At 35.7% G+C, this 23,730-nt stretch overlaps 1 protein-coding gene across 6 annotated transcripts in view; it reads right to left on the minus strand.

Moving 5' to 3' along the window:
• Csmd3 (CUB and Sushi multiple domains 3) overlaps positions 1-23,730 on the minus strand; it is a 1,196,994-nt gene that overhangs the window by 235,529 nt on the left and 937,735 nt on the right. For all 6 annotated transcript variants that reach the window (XM_029469822.1, XM_021183659.2, XM_029469819.1 and 3 more), the window contains one exon: positions 14,775-14,891. In XM_029469822.1, the coding sequence (XP_029325682.1) occupies positions 14,775-14,891 (117 nt within the window). The remainder of the gene's footprint in view (positions 1-14,774; positions 14,892-23,730) is intronic.

Raw genomic sequence — 23,730 nt, forward strand, 5'->3', positions numbered from 1 at the left:
ACTATCCCACAGGGATTGGCTGATTGGAATCCACGTGGGTCGGTCATCTGAAGGTTTTGTACTCCCTGAGTCAGCTAACAACCCTGAATTTAAGCTAATGACTAGATTTTGGATTTCCGTTTCAAGTCCTGATACCACAAAGGCTTCAGGCAGTAGGTCTTAATGCCTCTGTGATGTTAATTGCCCCTTCCAATGCACCATCTATAGCAACACTGTGAAGCACCAGTGCACAATTCAAGACATATATGAATTACTCTACAATCGACACGCATCCATTTTATTAATCTCTAATTTTCTTGACAAAGCCTCCTTCTGTTTATAGGCTAAATTAATCTCCCCAGTACCTCTCACAAATACCTCTGAAGTATCTGCATTTTTGATGCCACCAAGAAATAAAGAGCATGTCTTTCATGCATTCTGCATCGTGTTTATGTTGACTTGATAGTTTTACTATATAGAGATTTATTTCAAACCCTCCACCTATCTTCCTGATTTATATTTGATCCTTCTGGGAAGGATCCTTTGTCCACTATCTAATAATTACAAATTTCCTGTAGCAAATTTTTCTAATATGTTTATTGCACGTTTACAACTAATTTCCAGGCCCCCTTCTGTGAACCTCCTGGGTTTTCCAGAGCTTTCTCTCAAATGTCAACTTTCACAATTTTCCCCCAATCATCCACATTATTAAATAGGGTGCTCAGTTAGAAAGTTTATTTTCTGTGTTCTTCTAAAGGGCCAGAAACTACTGTTGTTTATAAACCAATTATTTCAGATTCTAAATCAAAAAGGAGAGATGTGCTCAGTCTTTGAATATATAACTGATCCATTTAGTGAAAGACTGTCACTCACAAAAAAAAATGACCCATAGATCTTAGTTGTAACATGATTATAGTATTTATAATCATGTTATAGTTATTAATAGGACATTTCTATACAGTTAGAATTTAAAAAGAGATACAAAGGGTTGGGTAAACAGAAAGGAAGCCATTATGCTCCCAAAAGACTAAACGAAATACAGCGAACAAATTATCTTGAGAGTAAAAATAACTGCAGAGATGATTTGTTCATGATAAGATGAAATTTAAATGTTTGGGTATTAAATTGTTTGCTCTGGTTCACAAAAGTACCACTGATTTTTTTTATTATCAATGAAACACTTTTTTTCCCAACCTTGACTTTGAGTAAAAACATTTTTATTAAAACTTTAATTGGTAATACCTGTAACAATAAAATAAGTACTATACAAAATTAAAACTCAGAACTTATTCATTTTATAAAATTTTTCTTTAGAAAAAAACATGGAAAATGAAACTCTGACATTTAGCTTGATAGTTTACTAGTTTACACAGATTCGGTGAATGTAGAAAATATCCTAGCTACAAATCTCCATTTGAATTTCCTATGTTCAATATAAGCAATGTGCCTGAAATACTGAGTTTATATAAACTATAGGAAAATTCTTTTTTAGATTCCTCTTTAAAATATTCTGTAGTACAATTGATAGCATGTATTTGTCTGCCAAACAGAAAATAAAAATAATCGCCATATTTATGGGATTTGTAGGTACATAAGAAAACCAGATAGAGCTTGCAGTATCTTGCTTGCAATTTCTTACTTTTATGGTGATCCCATAAATTCATGGGGTTCTGTGAGCTGACCTGAGTTTCAAAAGTCTTGGAGATACTTTCCTAACTTTCTTTTCTGGTATCATACTCTCCAGATTTGGAGGTAGATTTACATAGGAAGACCAAGTTTTTTAGCCAGAAGGGTAAAATAACAAGAACCCATGTCATAAGAAAATCAAAATAAAATGAACATCAAAACTTCCTTATGTCATATGTAGTATTCATACTAGAAGAACACAGAACAAAGACATCAGAAAAATTACAATGCAAACACTATATAACTATGAAAATCAGAATGAGAATATAATTTAGGCATGGTGGTACAATATTTTAACTCAACAGAGGCAGGCATATCTGAGTTTGAAGCCAGCCTGGTGTGCAGAGTGAGTTACACGATAGTCAGGGATACACAGAGAAACTCTTTCTCAAAAAAACTAAGAGAATAAATTGGAAGAGTTTAAGCAACTATTCAAGTCCACAGCACCAAGTTTAGACAGATAAAGGACAATATGTGGATTACCATTTCATATTATTTTCCATTATTCCACATGATCTGTGGAGACTGATTAGTAGTTAAGAGTGCAGGCTGCATACCCCTAAGGACTTTTGCAGATGTCAGCATCCAATTTAAAAGCTAGCTGTAGCCATACATTTATAATCCCAGAGCCAGGTTGTCAGGAGTGTAGAGACAAGGAGTAAGGCTTCTTGCCTTTCTCCATAGTGTCCAGATTCGCTAAGAGATCCTATCTCAAGGGAATAAGATGAACAACTATAGAGAGGCCAACTTAACATCCCCCACCTGAATCCTTATTTTTGGGAACAGTTCCACATCCCACCACCACACATGAACACAACACACACACACACATACACACAAACAATCAAAACCAATCAATCCATCAACCACACAACCAAAAAGAAATTTAACCTGCAGAAAAACATACAGGAGAGAATATGCCATTGTGAAATACTGAAAAATCTGAGTAAACAACGATATTTCATGTTACTGTACAATGTTTTCCAATTTTCTCTTGAATTATTAAGCATAAATTGTACCCATAACTGCTTAAAAACTGAAAGAAATGTGAAGTAGCAACATTGACATACATCCCATAATGACTCAGGGCAGGCATTTGTCATTTGAACCTGTATTAGATAAAATGACAGTCACTTTGAAAATTCATCGAGTCATATTCTACAGCATGTTATAGTCATTTCATTGTAAGTTGAAAGGAACTAATTTTGTTTGAAGTGGAATGAGAATACAAAATGTGGTGACAAGGGAAATATTCATATATATGTATATAATATGACATATGAATTTCTTCTACTGTATTCATTTGGTTAAGAAGATGGAAGATGTGTTTGATGTTCGGCTGTGAGCAGGAAGGCTTTCTCCACCTCCTTACATGGACCCTCAGGTATGGGGAACTGACTAGGAAGCCTTCATATTTTCCACTGGATATTGCAGGAAATTTCAATCATGCAGGTTTGTAGTAGGATGACTCAATCATGCATAAAAACTCAAAAGCCAAGATCATTTCTTTTTCTCTCTTGTGCCTTTTTGGAACTGTTTTAGAGGTGGTCTTAACTAAAAATCCTGACTATATAATACAGACTTGTCAAGGAAAGGATCATGACCACCTAAGGCTTTTGTTTACTTTCTTCTCTAATTTTTTTGGGTTGCTTTAGTAATGAGATGCTGTTGTTTGCTAGAAATCTTGATTTTTATTTATTACAGATTTCATCACTCTATGCTAGAAGTTGTAAACCTTTAGAAGCAAGAGATAGTTCTTTAACTGAACCTAGACCATGTGTCAAGCTTAGACATTTCTGTCTTTTATTGGATCATAATTCAAGATTCTGGTTTCAACTCTTTACAGAACAGGCTCTTATCTTGTGACAGTGATACTTTGTTGGCTAGTCTGGCCTGGCCCTGGTGGGGACCGAGTGACATGATTCCTGCCCCTGGGACAGGGCCCAGGGTGAGCCTCTGCGAGTGTTGATGGCTACTGTGTGAATAAGGCTTGTTTGTGTAGTAATGAACGTATTTTCTGGACCCCCTAACAATGGAGGACTCTTTCCTTCTGAGGAATGTCCTCCCTTTAGTGTTAATGACTCCATAATAATTAGAAATAGCGCTGAATCCAGGAGTTGGGGATGTGGCTATCTCAGCAAAATGGTAAACACTGGGACCTTCAGGACAGCCCTTAAGGCTATTTGAAAGAGTTCTAAATAAATGTGTTAAAAATTATATAATTTCTCAGTTATGCAAAAAATAAGGATGAAATATGAATTAAATGAATTAAATGAGGGGTTTCACAAATCTAATGACACAAAAGCAGTTGCACTATGAGCCAACTTGTTAGAAATTACTAAGGAAGGAGATAAAAAGATAAAAATACCATTTTGGCATCTTCATGGTATAACTAAGGACTTTTAAAAAAAATTATCTTGAAGCAGAGAGGATTATAACCTACAAGTAAGCACTTCCATGAGGGAGACTTTAACCTTCATTATACTAGAGTTATTATGGAGTAAGAGTTATAAATATAATCAAAGTAAAAACACAGATGTATGAACAATACCTATTGAAAACTATCCACACAAACATAAAAATAAATAAAAGCAAGTCAAAACAAAAACAAATATAAAGATCTTTGCACAAATACGAAAATAGAAAATTGAAGGAAAACCATCCTTTCCTGCTTACTAGTTTAAGCTACACTACAAAATATTGTACAGCAAAATTGCAAAGGACTTGTTTTCCTTGCTTCCATAATACAAGATTGGAAATAATATTACAATCTATTGAGATACACAACTGGTAAATTTTGTGGCCTTAATCAATAGAGCACATCAGATTAAAAATATTCTTTGTAAACTTAACTAAATCTAGACAATAGACACAACATAGTATGCAATAGTTATAAGTAATAAAATGATGAATAATTATGCCTCATTTTAATATTATAAATATTGCATTGACTAAATATCTCACACTGGCTATGGAAGCTCTGGCCAAAATAGTAATAAATTAAATTAAGTTTTTGGTACTTGTAATAGGCCTGACAAATTGGGACTGCCATAGATTTTTACCCTCAATTAAAATAATTAATACAGTCTAATGTAAAATAATATAGGCCCTTCAGAGACTGAAATTCAATATCCAAGATTTACTCAAAGAAGATGGGATGGTTAACCTCCCGATTTAATCACTTCACAGTGTAATTTGTCTATTTTAAAAGCCAAAGTAAACAAAATCTCAAGGTAAATTGCTAAGCAATTCCATGGCCCTACCAATTTAGAAACCTGTTGGCAATGTTCTTAAAAGTACTAGGTACAACTAATGTTTAGCTGGTAAATATATTACTGTGGTTGATTTGATTCCTGTGTTCTTCTTATTGCCTATGCCAATAGCCACCCTCTCAGCCTCCACATTTAATGATACCACAATACATTCATTACAGGACCAGCTTAACCCAGCTTCTTTAAAGCTCTTTAACGACTATATGACTGCAATGGCTTCTGCAGTACAGACACAAATATAACCATCTTCAATCTCTTTTGACCCACAGGTCAAGAAATCTCACTTTATAATATTATTATAAAACTACCCCCATTCTCAAAATCATTTTAGACATCCAGATTGTCACAAAAGAGCTCATCATAAAAGTTGTTCTACTGTTCAACACATAGGAACCCATTGCCTGAAATTCTAAGAATTATATTTTCATTCCAAGACTATATCATAACTCATATACTGTCAAAACCATATGCTGACTCTGAAATGAAAACTATTCTTACACGTAAGCCAGAACTGTACCCTCTGTCACATCTCATTAATATGTCATATAGCCTTTCATATCCTTGGGTCTCTGCAAGTTGTCATAGCTTTGTGGGAGGCCACCCTACTTGAGAACCTATTAGTTATCTGAAGAATTCCTTGGGATAAACTGAATGATTAGCAAAATGGTATCTGTATACTTTAGAGATTATGTGACCATTACTATCACATATGGCTCTTATATCTAGATGGCTGCTACTTTACTACATTATTTATGGCACCTCTGGTAAAAGATCCAAGAATCACTGAGTGATTCTGAGTGAGTGATGCTGAGTCACTGTCAGTTTTTATACATGATGCTCTGGTAAATACTTAGTCTTGCCTTTGTGCTCTTATGTATCCTGTGTCCATTGCCAAAGATCTAGTCACATAATGGTGTCAAAGTCAGCTCCTTTCCCCTGTTCTAGTTTGATCAGGTAGACATGTCTAGGAATGACTTTATAGATACCCAATACCTTGATCAATCCAAGCCATGCATATCTTGTCAAGACACCAACTGACTCAATGTAGTGAATATATATATATATATATATATATATATATATATATATATATATACCCAACACATTCTACCCATCATAAGACATGATGCTTATTTTTTTAAGGGCATTAAACTTTCAACATCCTTATTAATCTGAGGTTCTAGGCCTCACAAAGCATCAGTGTGCTACTTGTTCAGTGATAACAAAATAAAACAAACCACAATTCATTCATGAGTTGAACAAGGATGACTTGTAATAGTGAGAAGTCTCCTGATGTTTGGTCTCAGACACTGAAGACTGCCCTTTCTCACATTACTTGTCTTACATCTGGGTAGGCTGATGAGAGAAGAGAGACTCTGAGTGCACTCTTGAAGACTTTGTAGTAGGCTACTAAACTAAGGTCATGGCAACCCATGAAAATATTCTTAAGAACACTTTAAATGCTAAAACTATCACATACAACTGGTATCTGGACCACCTAGTTTTTCCTATTCAATGCAAACTGAGCTAAATGGTACTTGCCTGACCATTTAGGTATTATTTCCCTGACTCTGTAACACCAGCTACTTTCTATATAGTCACATTTTCATCTTTTGCTCTTAAAACTCTGAAACAACTGGAGGTCAGGTCTGGTACCTGCTAATTTGCTGCAGATAGTCTCACTGGAGTTTCATAGAGACTCCATTTGACTTATGCAGGCCTCTTAGGAATTTTTTCTCTTGAGGTATCACACAACAAGTTACTGAATAACTCTATTAAACATCTGAATAAGATTTACAGTTAATTTCTTTTTAACTATTTAGGCATTCCAGTATCTTTCAGTAATTAACAACATTTTTATGGTATATACTGTGTTGTAACAAGTTAAGTTGCTTTTTTTAAATTAAAAATGTATGCCAAATGTTTCTTCAGCTATCTCTAATGAAGTTTTAATGTATTTCAACTGGAATTTTAATCTAAACATGATTTTAAATGAGAAACTGATAAAAATGGTGTATAGTTATGTTAAAAGGCAAAATATCAGTTGTTCAAAATAGCTTTCTTTAAAGTTTTCATACATTTAGGTATTATGTTTTTATAATGTGTGTGTCTGTATACCTATATGTCTGACTGTCTTATCTTTCTGTGTGTGTGTCTGTGTGACTGTCTGTCTGTCTGTCTGTCTATCTCTGTCTTTGTGTGTATGTGTGTGTGTCTGTGTGACTGTCTGTCTGTCTGTCTGTCTGTCTGTCTCTGTCTTTGTGTGGATGTGTGTGTCTGTTGGTGGTTGTAGTGGGAAGGCATGCACTTGTCATGGTACATGTGAATGTCAAAAGACAGCTTGTGTGAGTTGGCTGTCTCTTTCCAGCATGTGGGTTTCAGGGATAGGATTCAGGTTGACAGGTTTAACTACAAGTGCCTTTATCTGCTGAGTCATCTGGTCAGGTCACTTTCTTTCCTTATTGCCAAACAGCAAGAATGCCAAAAACCCAAAACAAAACATACCCTTTTTTTTTTTTTTTTTTTTTTTTTTGAGACAGGGTTTCTCTGTGTAGCCCTGGCTGTCCTGAAACTCACTCTGTCGACCAGGCTGGCCTTGAACTCAGAAATCTGCCTGCCTCTGCCTGCCTCTGCCTCCCAAGTGCTGGGATTAAAGGTGTGTGCCACCACTCCCGGCTTAAAACATACCCATTCTTTTTTGTTGAAATTCTATGCTGTTTCATTTTGCTCAAACTCTAAAAAGTAATGTTAAATAATAAAGGCAAATTTTGAGTAAGCATGCACTTCATGAACATTATTTATTATTGTTAGAAGAAGTTAACATTTTGAAAAATAATGATCATTGATTTTGATGTAATAGTGGTGTTAAAATGAAGTCTCATATACTTTAAGTAAAAGATATAAAAAGCTTTATTGATCTTCTTAAGGGTTTATCAATGGTGAAACCTTCACAACTGAAAAAAGCCAATAAAATGATTTACTAATATAAGAAGCATGCAGAAAGAACCATAAAGCAATTTGTCAGTAAAATATTGGAGAAATTACTGATATAAATTGCTGAATTAAGTAGAATGACAGGTAACTATAATATAAATTATCTAAACTCTGCTGAGTAAAACAGGGGATTTTAAACTGCAAGCAGATTTATCACAAGGCAAATGGCCCAATAAATGTGTGAAATTTAGAGGAATGTATTCACAACTCAAACCATCGCATTTAAGCATAATACATAAGAAAAGCTTCACAGTTCTAAAGCCTGTCCACACACCCACAAATGTCTAAACACCCACAAAAGCAAATGCCGGTGCACACTCATGGTATGTGTACGGTCATGGTGGTATGTGCACAGTCATAGTGGCATGTGCACAGTAATGGTGGCATGTGCACACTCGTGGTGGCATGTGCACATTCATGGTGGTATGTGCACACTTGTGGTAGCATTTGCACACTCATGGTGGCACATGGTGGTATGTGCACAGTCACGGTGGTATGTGCGCACTGATGGTGACATGCATGCACCTTAGTTCTTGTCAAGAGGCATTAACTTTCCTTTCAAACTCTTGACAACGCTATATTTTCAATGATCAGCTGTCACAGCCCAAGAGTTTATGCAAAGTGAAAGATGTGATACCGCAGCTTTCAATAACTACGACTAATCGATATCATCAGAATTAATGAGGCACTTTATCTAATTACAGTATTTCTAATACACTATTATGATAAATTATGAAATAAAAGTTAAAACCTTAAGAGTGGACCAGCAAGAGGGGTTGCCAGATAAAAGTATTTGTCACCTACTCTGTGACCTGAGTTTGAGCCTTAGAAACAACCCGATGGAAGTAAAAATCCAACTGTTGCAAGTTGCTCTTTGTCCAAAACACATATGCTGTGGCACATACATTTACAAATATATACACACACTATAAGTAAATAAATAAATGTAATGATACTGTAAGAATTTTAATTATATGATGCTATGCCATAAGAAAAACAAGTTTCTTCAATATAGGAGTTTCCTTGAAACAATTTTCTATTATAACTCAAAGAAGGAAATTGAATATAGTGAAAGCTATGTCAACAAAAACCACACACACACACACACAAACCCCAAAAACAGAAAAGCAAAAGCAAAGCAAAACTTCTTTTGACTGGAGGTAGTATCATGTCCTCATTATTGAAAGGAAGGGACCATGAAGACAGCTGACACCCTTCTGGGCTGCATCGTGAAACCCTGACTCCATTGACAGGAAACACAAAATGATCTCACAACATCAAAAGGAACCTGGGCAGTGCATAGAAGATTTTTTAACAACCAGACTGACGAAATCTTCAGAAACTTGACACATGTGTAATGAAGACACTGAGCCAGTGATCAAATCAGAGACAAGTACAGCTTGACTGGACAAGAGAAGAGGTTATACCCATTTATCCCTTCCATGAATATAGTCCCTCAAAATATAATCTAGAGATGACACATTCTACGAAATAGGTTGAATGACAATCTTTTAGAAGATGGAAGAAATCTAGAAATCTGACTAGAAAATTAAGTCACTATACACACATCATACTCAAAATGTTTTACAAGTCAGGCTTCTCCATAAAATTTCAATCTAAATTTGTAGTCTCTATAGTGAATACTTTACATGTCACTTACATGGTGATTAATATTCAATTTTCTGTTTAAAATTATGTGAGTATAGTTTGTGCTCTATTGTTTTAATTAAATATTGTATTAGCTGAAATACCCCACAAAAAGGATGGAAAACCTGTCGAGACCTTATCCAGAGGTTAGGCATGGCCCTGGGTTGAGGTATGGGGCTACCCCCCCATCTCCAAAATTTTAACCCAGAATTTCTTGTGTCTAAAGGAAATACAGGGACAAAGCGTGGAGCAGAGACTGAAGGAAAGGCTATCCAAAGACTGCTCCACCTGGAGATCCATCCCATATACAGCCACCAAAGCTGGATTCTATTGTGGATGCCAAGAAATGCTTGCTGACATGAGCCTGATATAGCTGTCTCCTGAGAGGCCCTGCCAGAGCCTGGCATATACAAAGTTGGATGCTCGCGTCCAACCATTGGATTGAGTACAGGGACCCTAATGGAGCAGTTAGGGGAATGACTGAAAGTGCTGAAGGAGCCTTATCTGGCATCAATGGGAGAGAAGTCCCTTGGTCCTGTGAAGGCTTGATGCCCCAGTGTAGAGGAATGTTAGGGCAGTGAGGCAGGACTGAGTAGGTAGGTGGAGGAACACCCTCATAGAAGCAGGGTAAAGGGGGATAAGATAGGGAGTTTGCAGAGGGGAAACCGGGAAAGGGGACAGCATTTGAAATGTAAATAAGTAAAATAATAAAATAAATATTGTCCCCCAAACTTATATCAATACAAAAGCTTAAGAATATCATCACACATGAAAGTGACTTTAGCAGATTTAAGTGGTTAAGAAGCAACACGGTGATATCATGCTCATTTAAGTGGGCCCTAAATAATTGTTATCATTATGATCCAGCAAAGTAATTATCAGCCTCAGAGACAAACAGGACTCCAACAAAGCGGTGTTGAGAAGAGTGCAACAGTCACTCAGCTAACAGCCCAAGAACCAAGTGTTTCCTGGAGTTACCACAAGCTTGGAAGATGCAGGGAAAGGTTCATTCCGAAAGCCTGCTGGTTGGATATAACATTACAACTTACTTCCAGGTATCTGGCTTCTGAAACTAAGAATTAATTTTTTTAAGCTTCTAAATGAGTAGCACGTAATTAAAACATCCTTTGGGCGTGCATACACTGGGCATCACCGAGAATCTCATAGTTGGGATTTGATGGGCACTGAAGAGAAATCAAGGCTGGAAAACTGAGACATATTATGGCTCTAAAGCACTATGTGAACCTATGGTGTTGTGTAGCTGCTTATGTTATTATTAAATATTCCTGTTCATGAAAGCAGATGCTCAAGTTTTCTTAAATTCTATATTCTCCATGCCTGAAGGACTTCTTTACCAGCTTCTCAGTCTCATATCTTCAACTTTGCCCTCTAAGATGTGTTTTTCCCATTGAGCTTTAAAATAAAATTGTCAGTGTCTTTTCTCTCAAGAGAAAAATTTGAAAACAAAACAAAAACCCTTTGATATTTGCCTGAAGTTGTCACTTACCCTATTTCTGCTTTATTTTTCAGCAAACTTTTGGAGTAGATATTCACATTTCCTAATCGGTTTTACTAAGTCCACATTACGGATCGTTATTACTTACTTAGGTCATGGTATTCTGTTAAATATTTATATTAATAACGCATTTTCTTATACCATGTTAAGAGTTTTCACCATCTACAATATTTCACCTATACAGAAGTCAAAATAAGTCCAGGTTCCATATTTTTTTACACACTAATGTGTGAATAATTGAGAATTCAAGCTACTAGGAAAAAAACTCTCCATGATTGAAAATTGAAAGTAGGGAAATTAAAATATATTTTTTAATAATTGTTTTAATATTGGAGTCAAATCAAATAGCCTATTACTATGAGTAATAGCAAAATACCAATAAACTTTACCCAACGAACAAGTTATTATTCTTAATAGCAATAGACGTGGAAACCTAGAGTATAAATATTAGGAAATTGCCTTAAGATGTGAGGTTCAATTTAACAATAGGACGCTTGGAAACATTAGAAGCTGTCTACCATCTGACTCAGAGTACAAGGAGAGTTGGTATTCACAAGCAATCTACTCTCAATAAGCAGAATCAAGTTATGCACAAGTATTTTCTTTGTGAATTCAAATAAAGACCAGGCAAAAACAGAAATGTGCATGATCAGATAACACACAACGTGTGAAAAGCACACCAGCCCCTCTGGAGTGGTGTGAAACAACTGTCTTCTTTTCTTACACTGAAGAAACAATAGTTGTTTTAGGCTTATTGGGAGGTAATATAGCATATTATGGGTGATCTTTTATGAATAGCATAGGATATTTTCACGTTCAATGTTTTAGTATATGATTTTTCTCCAAGAGTAACTATTTCAGAGCCTCGGCTCCTATTCAAAAGGTAATTGGAACAAATGAGCAGAGTGTTTTTGACAGATAATGTGCTAAATGATTTACAGGTCAAGTTCTAAGAGCATTCCCATCTAAAAGATATAAAAGAAGGAATGATCATAATTTGAAACAAATGACAGGAACAGAGAAAAATGTGAGAAGTGATATGTGATAAAACGATAGCAAAATGCAATAAGAAATAGCTCAATGTGGCAATAGCAGGGAATTATGGCAAAGTGAGAAAGAGAGCAGACAGAGGCAAAATAGGAATTTGATTTGTAGGGAGCCACTGACCATTGCTTAATCATATCATACCAAAGAGCTAGAGGTATAGATAGGAAGAATGAAAAGACCCGTCTCTGTTTAATCCCACAGCCCTCCCCTCAGTAAGCTGTGTGACACAATTAGGAGAACTGGATGTGTACATATTTGAGAATTCGATGTTTATTTATACAACTTAACATTGAATTTCATAAATAAATAATGCAAATAATTATTTCATTTTCAAGCCATCTGAATTTTAAGACCTAGTTCAACTGCAAATCTAGGTTATTTGATTTGTCCACCTTTTTCTTCTTTTGAGGGAGAGGTGTAGGGTTAGAGAATGTTTCATATAAATGCAATGTATACAAAGGAGTCCCCATGTGTTTGACTGTATGCCAAGCATTATCTCATATGGTGAAGTTTAATTGTAATGTGATCCCATGATTTAAGCACTTATCATCACTGTTCTGAAGATGAGAATGTCAAGGTGGGCTAAAATGGTAATTTGTCTGAATACAACAACAATGACTACAAGTTGTTAAGCTAAAACCTGAAGCCAGAAATTAGGCTCTAGGCTGGCACTCTTCTACCCAGGGTATCTGAGCATGGTGTATAAGAAACAATCTTTTGATGCACACATCTCTCTTCCTTTGCACAGCTCTTTCTTGTGGACAGAATTTTCATTCACAAATAAAGAATTCATGAAAATTCCAAAGAGAATCAAGGGGCTTTAATAAAGATATGAGTTCTTATTAAAGTTTATAAATAGAATGAATATGGAACATTTGTAAAACAAAATTATGTTTTTATATTAATAAACTAAAGCATACTTCATTTTATTCATTTTTAACTCAAGATTTATTTTAGAAATAACTCATACTTATCTCCATATGGCATTATATTTAAGCTAAAATGATTAAATTCAATTAATATTAATCTGCCAAAATAAAATTTACATTAATTAGGAATTTGTTAAATAATTTTTATTTCAATCAATAATCTTTTCACTCTTGTGAAACATATACAAACTACTGTCAAATATCACTACGGTAACTGGTATGTATACATGTCAAACAATAAAATGCCCAATTTTTCTCTTTCTTATTCTTCTGGCCACATGGCTTCCTCCAATGAGAGAAGAACAGAGAAAATTAATAGCTTTCAAGGGGAACTCAGAAAACCATGCATTTTATGTACAATCATTCATTGTAGTCTGTCAGCAAGTATGCTACTGTTTTTTTTTTTTTTCATTTGCAATCCATAGAATTCTAGAAGGCAGAGGATGCTCTTGGGCAGAGAGGCAATGCCCAGGAAGTCCCTAACCCACACACAAGAGGATGATATTCTTTCTGAAAGGTCACTCTCCTCAATACTAAAAATAAAACTCAGACATGTTTAAATTGATCAGTATATAGGGATGAGGAAATACTTCACACAGTACTGAAGTTGACATCTTGCTATTGCTAGCAACATAGTCAGCATTAGCCCAATGATAAAGTGGAAGGTAAATACTTCCTGTCTGATGACCATGTTCTCAATTAAGATGAGAGTCTTAGACGAGATTTAGAGGTAGGAAAGGAGAATGTATAGGTATTATCTGGTTTCAAGAAATTGGACTGGAAACATCAGCTTATTTTATGTGTCGGTAGCAGCGATAAGTTGTTATCTAATGGTGTCTACTGATAAAAACCCATGTCCTTCTGATAGAGTAGTAGTCATCTAGACCCAGATATTCAAGATGGCTACAACAAATCCTTTGTCATACAGCATGATGCTGTCAATTAAAAATTTGGAAGTTCATGAACTTTCAGCCACTCTCACGACTCTTTACTGCTCATTAAATTTCCCTTGTCTACCTATGCATGGACAGAGATTAATATGGGACAAATCCAGCTGGACCTCAGGGCGAGCAACTTTTTAAGCCATCCAAGTGACTTATAAGACCCACAGTCAATCAGGCGGATGTTGAGACAGCATAAGACACGGTATATTCTCAGTGCTAATAGATAATATATAAAAGATTTTCAGGTTAACAAGAGGATCTGAAGTGTTCTTTGTTGTCAATTTATAGTCATTGTTCTAGAAATTAGCTTTATTAAAGCAAAACATATCCACTCTGAAAATGTGTTAATAAGTTATAAACCTGATATATGTTTTATAAATAATTCTGTTACTGTTGCAATAGTTAAATTTTTGAATTTATGTATATATTGTTTAGCAGATTTTACTTTCTGCTCCAGTAATTTCTCAACTTATGTCATCCCAATAAGAAGGCACTTGCAAGGTTACTGGATGTTTTTATTTTTAAAAATTAAAAAAACAATCCTGTTTTCATTTTTGTATTGTTGTTCACCTGTATACTTGACTGTTGTTTCAGATTAAATAAAATAATGTCAGTTTTATCACAAAGATACCAACTAAAATTTCAGAGTAAAGCAGTTTGTGAGCAGTAGATATTTTCATGAAAATTGTTCAAATAACATGTAATGAAAGTCAGACATGTCTAGAAATAAAGAGGGCACGCTGAGATGAATCTTACTTACCAAACTCCTTGGGAACTGCTATAGAATAAACACAATTGTGGTCCACACTGTAATTTTTGGGGTAGTTTGGTGATAGCACTGTGCCTTCTGAACCTGTTGAACGACTTCCACAGGGTGCTGTTGAGTAAAAATTATAAAATAAAATATTTACAAAAACCATTCAAAAATTCAAAATACAAATATCTTCTCGATCTACACAAAATAAATTATTAAATTTTAAACTTATCATTTATTTTCCATGCTTATACAAGTTTCTTTGGTGTTAAGTATTTGAAAAACATAAAGTGTGTATAAAATTTTATAAGCTTTTGAATTTATTGTCATCTGAAACAAAGCAATATAACTATCTTATAACAGTTATTTCTAAAAGTAATAATGATGACCTCTCACTTACAAACTTGGAAACTTAATAATATCATTGTAAAGATGAGAAATATATATACACATAGGAGAGCTGTCAGGTATTATAATATTACTTAGATTCTACTCTAATTATGCTGCTGTCAAGTTAATTATTTCTATATGTGGACATGGATGATTTTACAAATACATTTTCTCACTGTAAGCCACTGGTTCTGAAGCTCTGGGTTGTACATCATATCTGATCTTTACATTGCAATTTATACAGTAGCAAAATTACTGTTATGAAGTAGCAATGAAAGAATTTTATGATTGGGGATCACTGGAACATGAGGAACTATAGAAAAGGGTCACAGAATTAGGAAGGTTGAGAACCTTCCTTGTCTTTTCTCTCCAGTCTTTATCTGCCTTGAAGTCAAACCAGTTCACAGAGCATTAACACTGCTTCATTTGTTGCCTTAGACATACCCCTCCCAATGAAGCTGAAAGTGTCTGATAAATTAATAGAAAGTGTTCTTATCATTTCGAAGACATAAGACAACACTAAGATTCATTGAGAGAATATAACTTGTGGTCTCCTGCACAGAGAAACTTAAGATGCTGTTAAAAATTCATATATCCATGATATACTTTAAGCAGAGAAACAACTTAGAAAATAATAAACAAGGAGGAACAAAAGCGACTAAAATGAGGACTTTGGTTGCACCAAAAGCTCTTGAAAAAAGAAGCTATACAGTATGTTGGAAGCTGAGTGAAAAGGAAGGTTCACAAACAAACAAACAAACAAACAAAATGACTTCGAACTGCTAGATGTTACATGACAATTAGTAAATGAAGGACACTTTATAGTCTGTTACATGAAGAAGTAATTTTCTTCCCCATACCTATGGATGCCTCATGGAGAGAGTTTTCCAAAACACATACACTCAGAGACCCTTCCTCGTCGGTCTTTTCCCAGTGAAATTCCTAGGTCTTTGATAGGAAATTTTCCCTTTCCTCTAGCTGGGAGCCCTCCTGCTTTCTTGTATACTCACAGGCCAGCATATTCACTGGATGTCCTTTAAGGTGTGTCTTCTCAAGAAAAGGATATGCGAAGGACTGAAGGAGCCGAAGGGGATTGCAACCCCGTAGAAAGTAAAACAATGTCAACTAACCAGACTCCTCAGAGCTCCCAGGGACAAAACGACTAACCAAAGAGTATACATGAGTTGGTCCATGACTCCCACTGCATATGTAGCAGATGCCTTATCTGGAATTAATGGGAGGGGAGGCACTAGGTCCTGTGCAGGCTTGAGCCTCAGTGAAGGGGAAAGCTAGAGGAGTAGATGGGGAAGCACTCTCTTAGAGGCAAAGGGGAGGGGATATGAGGTGAGGAGTCTGCAGAGAGGAGACCAGGAAGGGGAACAACATTTGAAATGTAAATAAATAAAACAATTAATAAAAAATTAAATCAATAAGAACCCTACAAATTCACCAAGATATATCCTTAGTCTATTTTTAACTTTATTCTTTGGGATCATTTGAACACCAAATCCCAACCATTTTCATTTGTAACCTACATATACTTGTAATACTACTGCTACTGCTACTGCTACTGCTGCTGCTGCTGCTGCTGCTGCTGCTACTGCTGCTGCTGCTACTACTACTACTACTTACTACTACTACTATCTTTTTCTGCCTCCTTCCCCTTCTCCCCTTCCTCCCTCCTTTTCTCTGTCTCTGTCTCTCTCTGTATCTCTCTGTCCCTCTCTGTCTCTCTCTGTCTCTGTCTCTGTCTCATTAGAATCTCTCATCCACAAAGTCTCAGTGTGAAAAGGGGGGGATGGATACAGAGAACTATATATTCCACTCCTATAGTTGCTTGATGACCTAACTACACCCTGCCTCTTTCTGATTTGTTTTTTTTTACTGATTCATCTATCATAAAAGTCTCCTCCACAACAGTTTGTACCAACCTTTGTATTCTTTATGGAGTGCCTTCTCCTACAGCTCTGTACCAGTTTATCTCTGGCTTTTTCAACAAGTACTCTATAACTATAACATTCAAAGTTACAAGATACACATTCTTAAAAATGGCTATCCCTTCCATTGTTGCTTACTTCTTTAGTTATAATTAAATTCCTAGTACTTTTTATAAAAATAAATTTATTTAATTTTAAAAAAAGATAAAAAAGAAAAGGATATGGGTTTGTGTGAAAATTTCCATTATCATTATTGAAGCTTAATAGCCTGATGCTTTGGTTTGGCTTTACTTATCTATTTTTACAAGATTTTAAAAAACAAGTTGCTTGGAAGACAAGAATGCTTTGGGAAATGTGAACAGTTGTTTTCTAGCTCAAGAGATTTCAGAGGTACACAGAACTGAGGAGGAAACTTTCTTGTGTTATATTTTTTTTCAAGAATATGGTTTTCTTTTGCCTATTCAAAGAATTTGAGAGAATCTAATTCTAAAGAAAATTAACTAACTTGTTTGAAAGAGAAATTTCACGAGAGAAAAGTGTTGAGTCTAGCTCTGTGAAGGAAGCGCTAATTAAAGCAATCTGAAGCATCCTGTACCACACTGGTACAATAGGAAAAATGCCTACAGAAGATGCTTCAGTCAAAGGGGATCAGGTTACATCTCTAGGTTGCAAGAGAACTTAGTACTGTTGACCAAGTGGTCCTAGATTTGCTGAAATTGCTTGAGATAATAAGTGAAGCCAGGCTGTGTATAGCACAGTTGGATCCTGCAGGAAAGCCAATTAGGCCATTCTATGAAGGTGTAAAGGGAAATTTAAAGGGGATTGTAAAAGTCTGGAGACTCCAGGACCATGCCATGGTTGCCAGGGATGCTTCAGATTTGGAGTAAACTTAATCTAAGAAAGAGGCCACAGATGTTATAGGGGGCAAGCTAAAGGAGTAGGGCTGACTATACCCACTGGCATCCAGCAAATTTCATAACAGTTTTGGTTCTGGATCCGATGCCTTATTATTTAATGTTTTCTGTGCTCGAGTTTCCTCTATTTATTCATTACTATCCCCTGATCCTATTCTACTCCGGAGTGGGAGTATTTTGTCACACTGATTATTGCAATTATATAACTACCTTTTAATTTTATAGAGGCTTTTTGTTTAAAAATTGTGTTTAGTTTCAGATGAGATAGACTTCAGAATTGTAAATTATTAGAATGTCTAAAAATTGCATAGACTCTTGCTGTTGCATATTACTTTTGTACTATAAAATGACCAAGAGACTTTGGTGGGATGAATAAAAGCTTATGATTTCAAGTGATGCTTTTGAGTATGAATTTGTCAAGTGGTAGATTTTGATTGTTAATCTCAGCTATCAACTTGATAATGATTAGATTTTTGAAGTGGGAAGACATACTCACTGTAGACACCACCATTCCCTGTGCTTGAATCCTGGACTATAATGAAGCAACTAATCTAAGCATACATATTCATCTTTCCTTGTTTCCCGACTGAATATGCAATGTGACCTGTTGTCTCAATCTCTTGTCATTTGCTTCTAACCTACTATGATGGATTCTACCTTGATTTATAAGCCACAAAAACTTGTTTCTTCCAAAACTTTCTTTTTCCATAGTATTGTATCACAACAGGAATAGAAACTAAGTACAAGGTTTAGGTTTTATGCTTGGAGTTTGTTAAATAATGCTTGATTTGTTTTATTATTAAAATGTGGTAGTATATTTAAGTATATCAAGAACTGTGGCAGTTTCAAAAGTTCATACTTTGGTTAATTTCCACTCAAACTTTAAAGAAAAACCGAAAGTAATATTTTCAAAACAGCAATTTCGCATTGACCATGGTTGTGATAACTTATTTCATCTATTTTTAATATTCAATAAAAGCAGATTAAATAGCTGAAATTAAAATAATAAATCCAGATGCTCAAGAAACAATAAAATGATATGATTATAAAATGCAAGAGTCCTTGTTCTCATCAACTCTTATCCTTGAAATGAGATAGTCAGGTATATTCCTCTTTCAGCACTGATAACTTTATTGAGCTGCTAATGCTACTCTTGCAAGAGTGTTTCAAGAATGAATGGTGCATTGTACTTTCTTTCTGATTTTTAATTATACTTGAATATACATGATAGGAAGTTTTATTTTTATATTTGGGAAGTATGAATGAAAATGATGCCTTTTAATTCAGACTTAGCTCTGTGACTAAGTCATGAGTGCACATGTGGCATCCTATATTTTCTGTGCCTGTCAACTTGGATTTGTTTCATGTGTTGTATTCTGTGTCATGCACATTAGAGACTTTGATGGAAATTTTTACTTATAAACATGAAGGATTTATGCATGAATATATGGAGATGGCTGGCTATTTGATGTCCTGTAAACCAGCAGTTCTCGACCTGTGCATCTGTGACCCTTTGGCAGGCAAAGATATTTTCACAGTAGGCACCTAAGATCATTGGAAAATAAGATATTTATTTTACTATTCATAACAGTTCTAAAGTTACATTATGAATTAGCAACAAAATAATTTTATGGTTGAGGTTCACCACAACACGATGAACTGTTTTTCCAGGATCACAGAGTTAGTAAGGTTGAGAACCAGTGTGGTAAGCATTCCTGGGTAATGTGTTCTTTGGTTTTCTTTTAGTCAACATGATCAATTCATAGTGAGGCCTAGCATTATTCTGGTTGGCAATAATTGAGAAGTATGTGATAATATGAATAAGAGAGAGTTATACTATAAAGTAGAAACCTATATTTGTTTTGTGCTTATCCAATATAACTAGACTACACTCAGTCTCGTAATATTGGCCTGTAGCATCTCTATATATACTCATTTCGATTTCATCATAGTAGTGAACTTGGGGAAAGGGTAGCTTTTTCCTTCTTCTCTCTTACCAAATAGAAGGTATAAATGAATATGAAGAACTTTTTATTCTTTCTTCAAACTGCCCTTTCTCTAAAAAGAGACTATATTTACCATAGGACTTCAAACAGGAGGATTCATCAGCTCATCATTTGAAATTTGATTATAAATGTTATAGAGTTGCAAAATTATATTTTGATGGGATGTTATTAGGCCCACTGAATCAACTAAACAGGGCTCACATGGAATCACAGACACTAAAGAGGCAAGCACGGGGCCTGCATGGGGCTGCACTAAGTCTTCCTTTCATATGCTATGGCTGTTATCATGGTGTTCTTCTGAGACTCCTAACAATGGGAGCAGGTGTGCCTCTGACTCTGTTGCCTGCTCTTGGTACTCTTTTCCTCCTAATTGGTTGCTTTGTTCAGCTTCAGTATGAGGGTTTTTGCCTTGCCTTATTATATCTTGTTTGGTGATGTTTGGCTATTGTCTTTTGTAGGTTGCTCTTTTCTGAAGAGTAAATAAAGGGGGAGTGGTCCTGTGGTAGAGGGTAGGTTGGGGGCACCAGGGTGGAGTGGAGGAAAGGGAAACTGGAGGGCAGAATGGTATGTGATAAGAATCTATTTTCACTTTTAAAAAGTTAGAGTTCTCTGATTAAATATACAAACGAGACAACGACACAACATGCTACTTTTTTTTTTACATGATACTACAGTTTAGGTAATTCAGTGGATGTTTTAAAATACTCTTCAATGGTAGAAAACTATTTTTCAAGTTATATCTTAGAGGACCAGAATTCTCTAGAGTACACATTGCAAAATAACACTCATGTTGCTGAAATGCGCCATCCTGGCAACTGTCCTAATGTTTACATAGCTAATTATAATTAATCACTACTTTGCAGCACTGGAAAATTATATTTTGTATGTACATACAGAGCCAAATTATTTTAGGGATAGAAAGCGTTAACATTCTCTTTCTAAAACAGGCCATTATTCTTATTCCCTTTCCCTGACCCAAGGTCAAGTTAAACACTGACTTGCTGTTTATACACTAGGGTCATTTATCTGCTTCTCTCTATCTGTTCTACTCTATCTGTTACAATTCAGACTCTCAGCAGTTTCTACATGGCTATTCCAGTCACAATTGTTCTTACTTCTGCTATTGATTTTTCTGACATGCAAGTCTTATCATGGTTCTCCTATTTTTTTAGGAACAGTATAATGTTAAAAAAAGTCTATATGTTATGTTAGATAACTAAGTAAACTTCAATTAGCAATGCCAGATTGCTGTGAAATGATATCCAAAGCACACAATTTTCGTTAGGAGAAATTATGCTAAGAATATCACCTAAATCTAGTTCAAAATCCAAATAGATCTTCTACTAATCAACCATACACAATGTTGGTTTTATTCCCTCTGGTTGGAGCTCCATTTTGGCTGTTTATTTGGCTATTGAACATCACTACAGCTTTGTACAAAGGGTTAAACTCTATGAAAAATGAGTAGCTTTAACATTCGAGTCTAATCAATAGAATAATGTTTAAATATGAGTGATGTGTAGATTCTGGGTTCCATGGAGGGAACAGCAAATCCATGCCAATTGAAAGTAATTAACACAACTAATATTGTATCCACATGGGACAACCTTCAGTGAGTGTGCATAAAGTCACACATAGTTTAAATTCTTGTTTTAATTACATTTTTAAAAATTTTTTTAATACAATGTACTCTAATTATGGTTTTCCCCTTCCTAGCTCTTCCCAGATACTCCCAACCTTCCATCTACTTATCCAACTCCATTCCCTGTCTCTCTGTCTCTGTCTCTCTGTCTCTGTCTCTGTCTCTGTCTCTCTCTGTCTCTCTCTCTCACACACACACACACACACACTAATAATGAAACAAGTATATATTCTCAGTTTTCTGAGGAACTGTTATATTCATTTTCAAACTGGCTGTACAAGGTTTCACTCCCATGAGCTTGGAGAAGAATTCTCCTTGTTCTACATCATCCCCAGCATGAGCTGTCACTTGTACTTTTGATCTAAGCCTTTCTGACAAGTACTAAGATTGAATCTCAAAGTCCTTCTGATTTGCATCTCCTTGATGACTAGGAATGTTGAACATTTCCTTAACTATTTCCCAGTCATTTGAGAGACTTCTTTGAGAATTCTCACTCACAGTGGCTTTATTCTTAAGCCAGAAACTAGAAACAACCTAGATGTCCCTCAACCAAGAATGGATATAGAAAATGTGGCATATTTACAGAATGGCATATTAATTAGCTGTTAAAAAGATAACACCATGAAATTTGTAAGTAAATGGATGGAACTAGAAAATATTATCCTGGGTGAGGTAACCCAGACCCAGAAAAAGATGCATGGTATATACTCACTATAGGTAGGTTTTAGCTGTTAAGTAAAGGATAATCATGCTACAACCCACATACCCAGTAAGGCTAAGAAAAAAGAGTTGGGGGAAGGCACATGAAACTCCCTGAAAAGGAGAAATTGAATAGATTCTGTGGGTAGACTGGAGGTAGGTAGTGATCAGTATGGGGCTGGGGAGACAGAGATTACTGGGAGAGAGGCCTGGAATTGGGGGTCATTTCTGGGGATATTTGGAAACCTAATGGAATGAAAACTCTATGGAATATACAAGGGTGACCTAGTAACCTCTCTTAGCAATGGGGGTCTTGGATCCTGAGCTGGCTATTTTCTGTGACCAGGCAAGGCGTACAGTGGTGGGGTTGGGACATTAACCTAGTCTCAAAACCTTTGATCAGAAATTTGTTCTGCTTTCAAAATGTGCTAGGTCAATGTTAAGCACAGAATTTGTGGAAGTGGCTAACCAACTTAATGTGAATGCCACCAGCGAAAACCCATTCTTGACACTGCCTGGATGGACAGGAAGAAGGAGAGTGGATAGCCCAGGCAGCTAGGATAGAACTAAACACACTGGCAAAAAAGTCAATAAAATAATATTCTACTCACAGACCAGAGTCTAGGATAATTGTCTTCAGAGAGGATTTATCCAGCAACTGATGGGATGATAGGAAAAGACGTAAAGACCCAGAGCCAATCATTAGGTAGAGCTTGGGGAATCCAGCCAAAGAAGGGGAGCAGTTGTAGGATCCAGAGTAGTTGAGGACCACAAAAACACAGCCCACAGAATCAAACAAGCAGGCTTATAGGGGCTCATAGAGACTGAAGCAGTAATCAGGGAGACTACATGGGACTCAGCTAGGTCCCCTGCATGTATGATATGATTGTGCAGCTTGGTGTTTCTATGGGAGTGGAGTGGGGGGGGGTGGTTATCTTTCACACTTTTATTGGCTCTTGGATTCTTTTCCTCCTATTGAGTTGCCTCATACAGCCTTGATATAAGAGTTTGTACCTACTCTTATTGTTATGCCCTGGTCAGTTGATATCCTCGGGAGGCCAACTCTTTTCCGAAGGGAAATGGAGGAGAAGTGGAGATCTGGGGAGAGGAAAGGGGGCAGGAGTGGCTAGGAGAGGGGAGGGAATGGAAAATTCAGGTAAGATGTAAGATATTAGAGGAGAACAAATAAATAAATAAATAATAAAATGTTTAAAGAAAGAAAATTCTCAGACATAGAAAAACAAACAAAAACAAAAAAATCCAAACCTAATTAAACAAGAACAATCCCAGAAAATAATCTTTTTCTCTTTCTTTCTTTCTTTCTTTCTTTCTTTCTTTCTTTCTTTCTTTCTTTCTTTCTTTCTTTCTTTCTTT

Source organism: Mus caroli, chromosome 15 (genome assembly GCF_900094665.2).
Source record: "Mus caroli chromosome 15, CAROLI_EIJ_v1.1, whole genome shotgun sequence".
NCBI classification, from domain to species: Eukaryota; Metazoa; Chordata; class Mammalia; order Rodentia; family Muridae; genus Mus; species Mus caroli.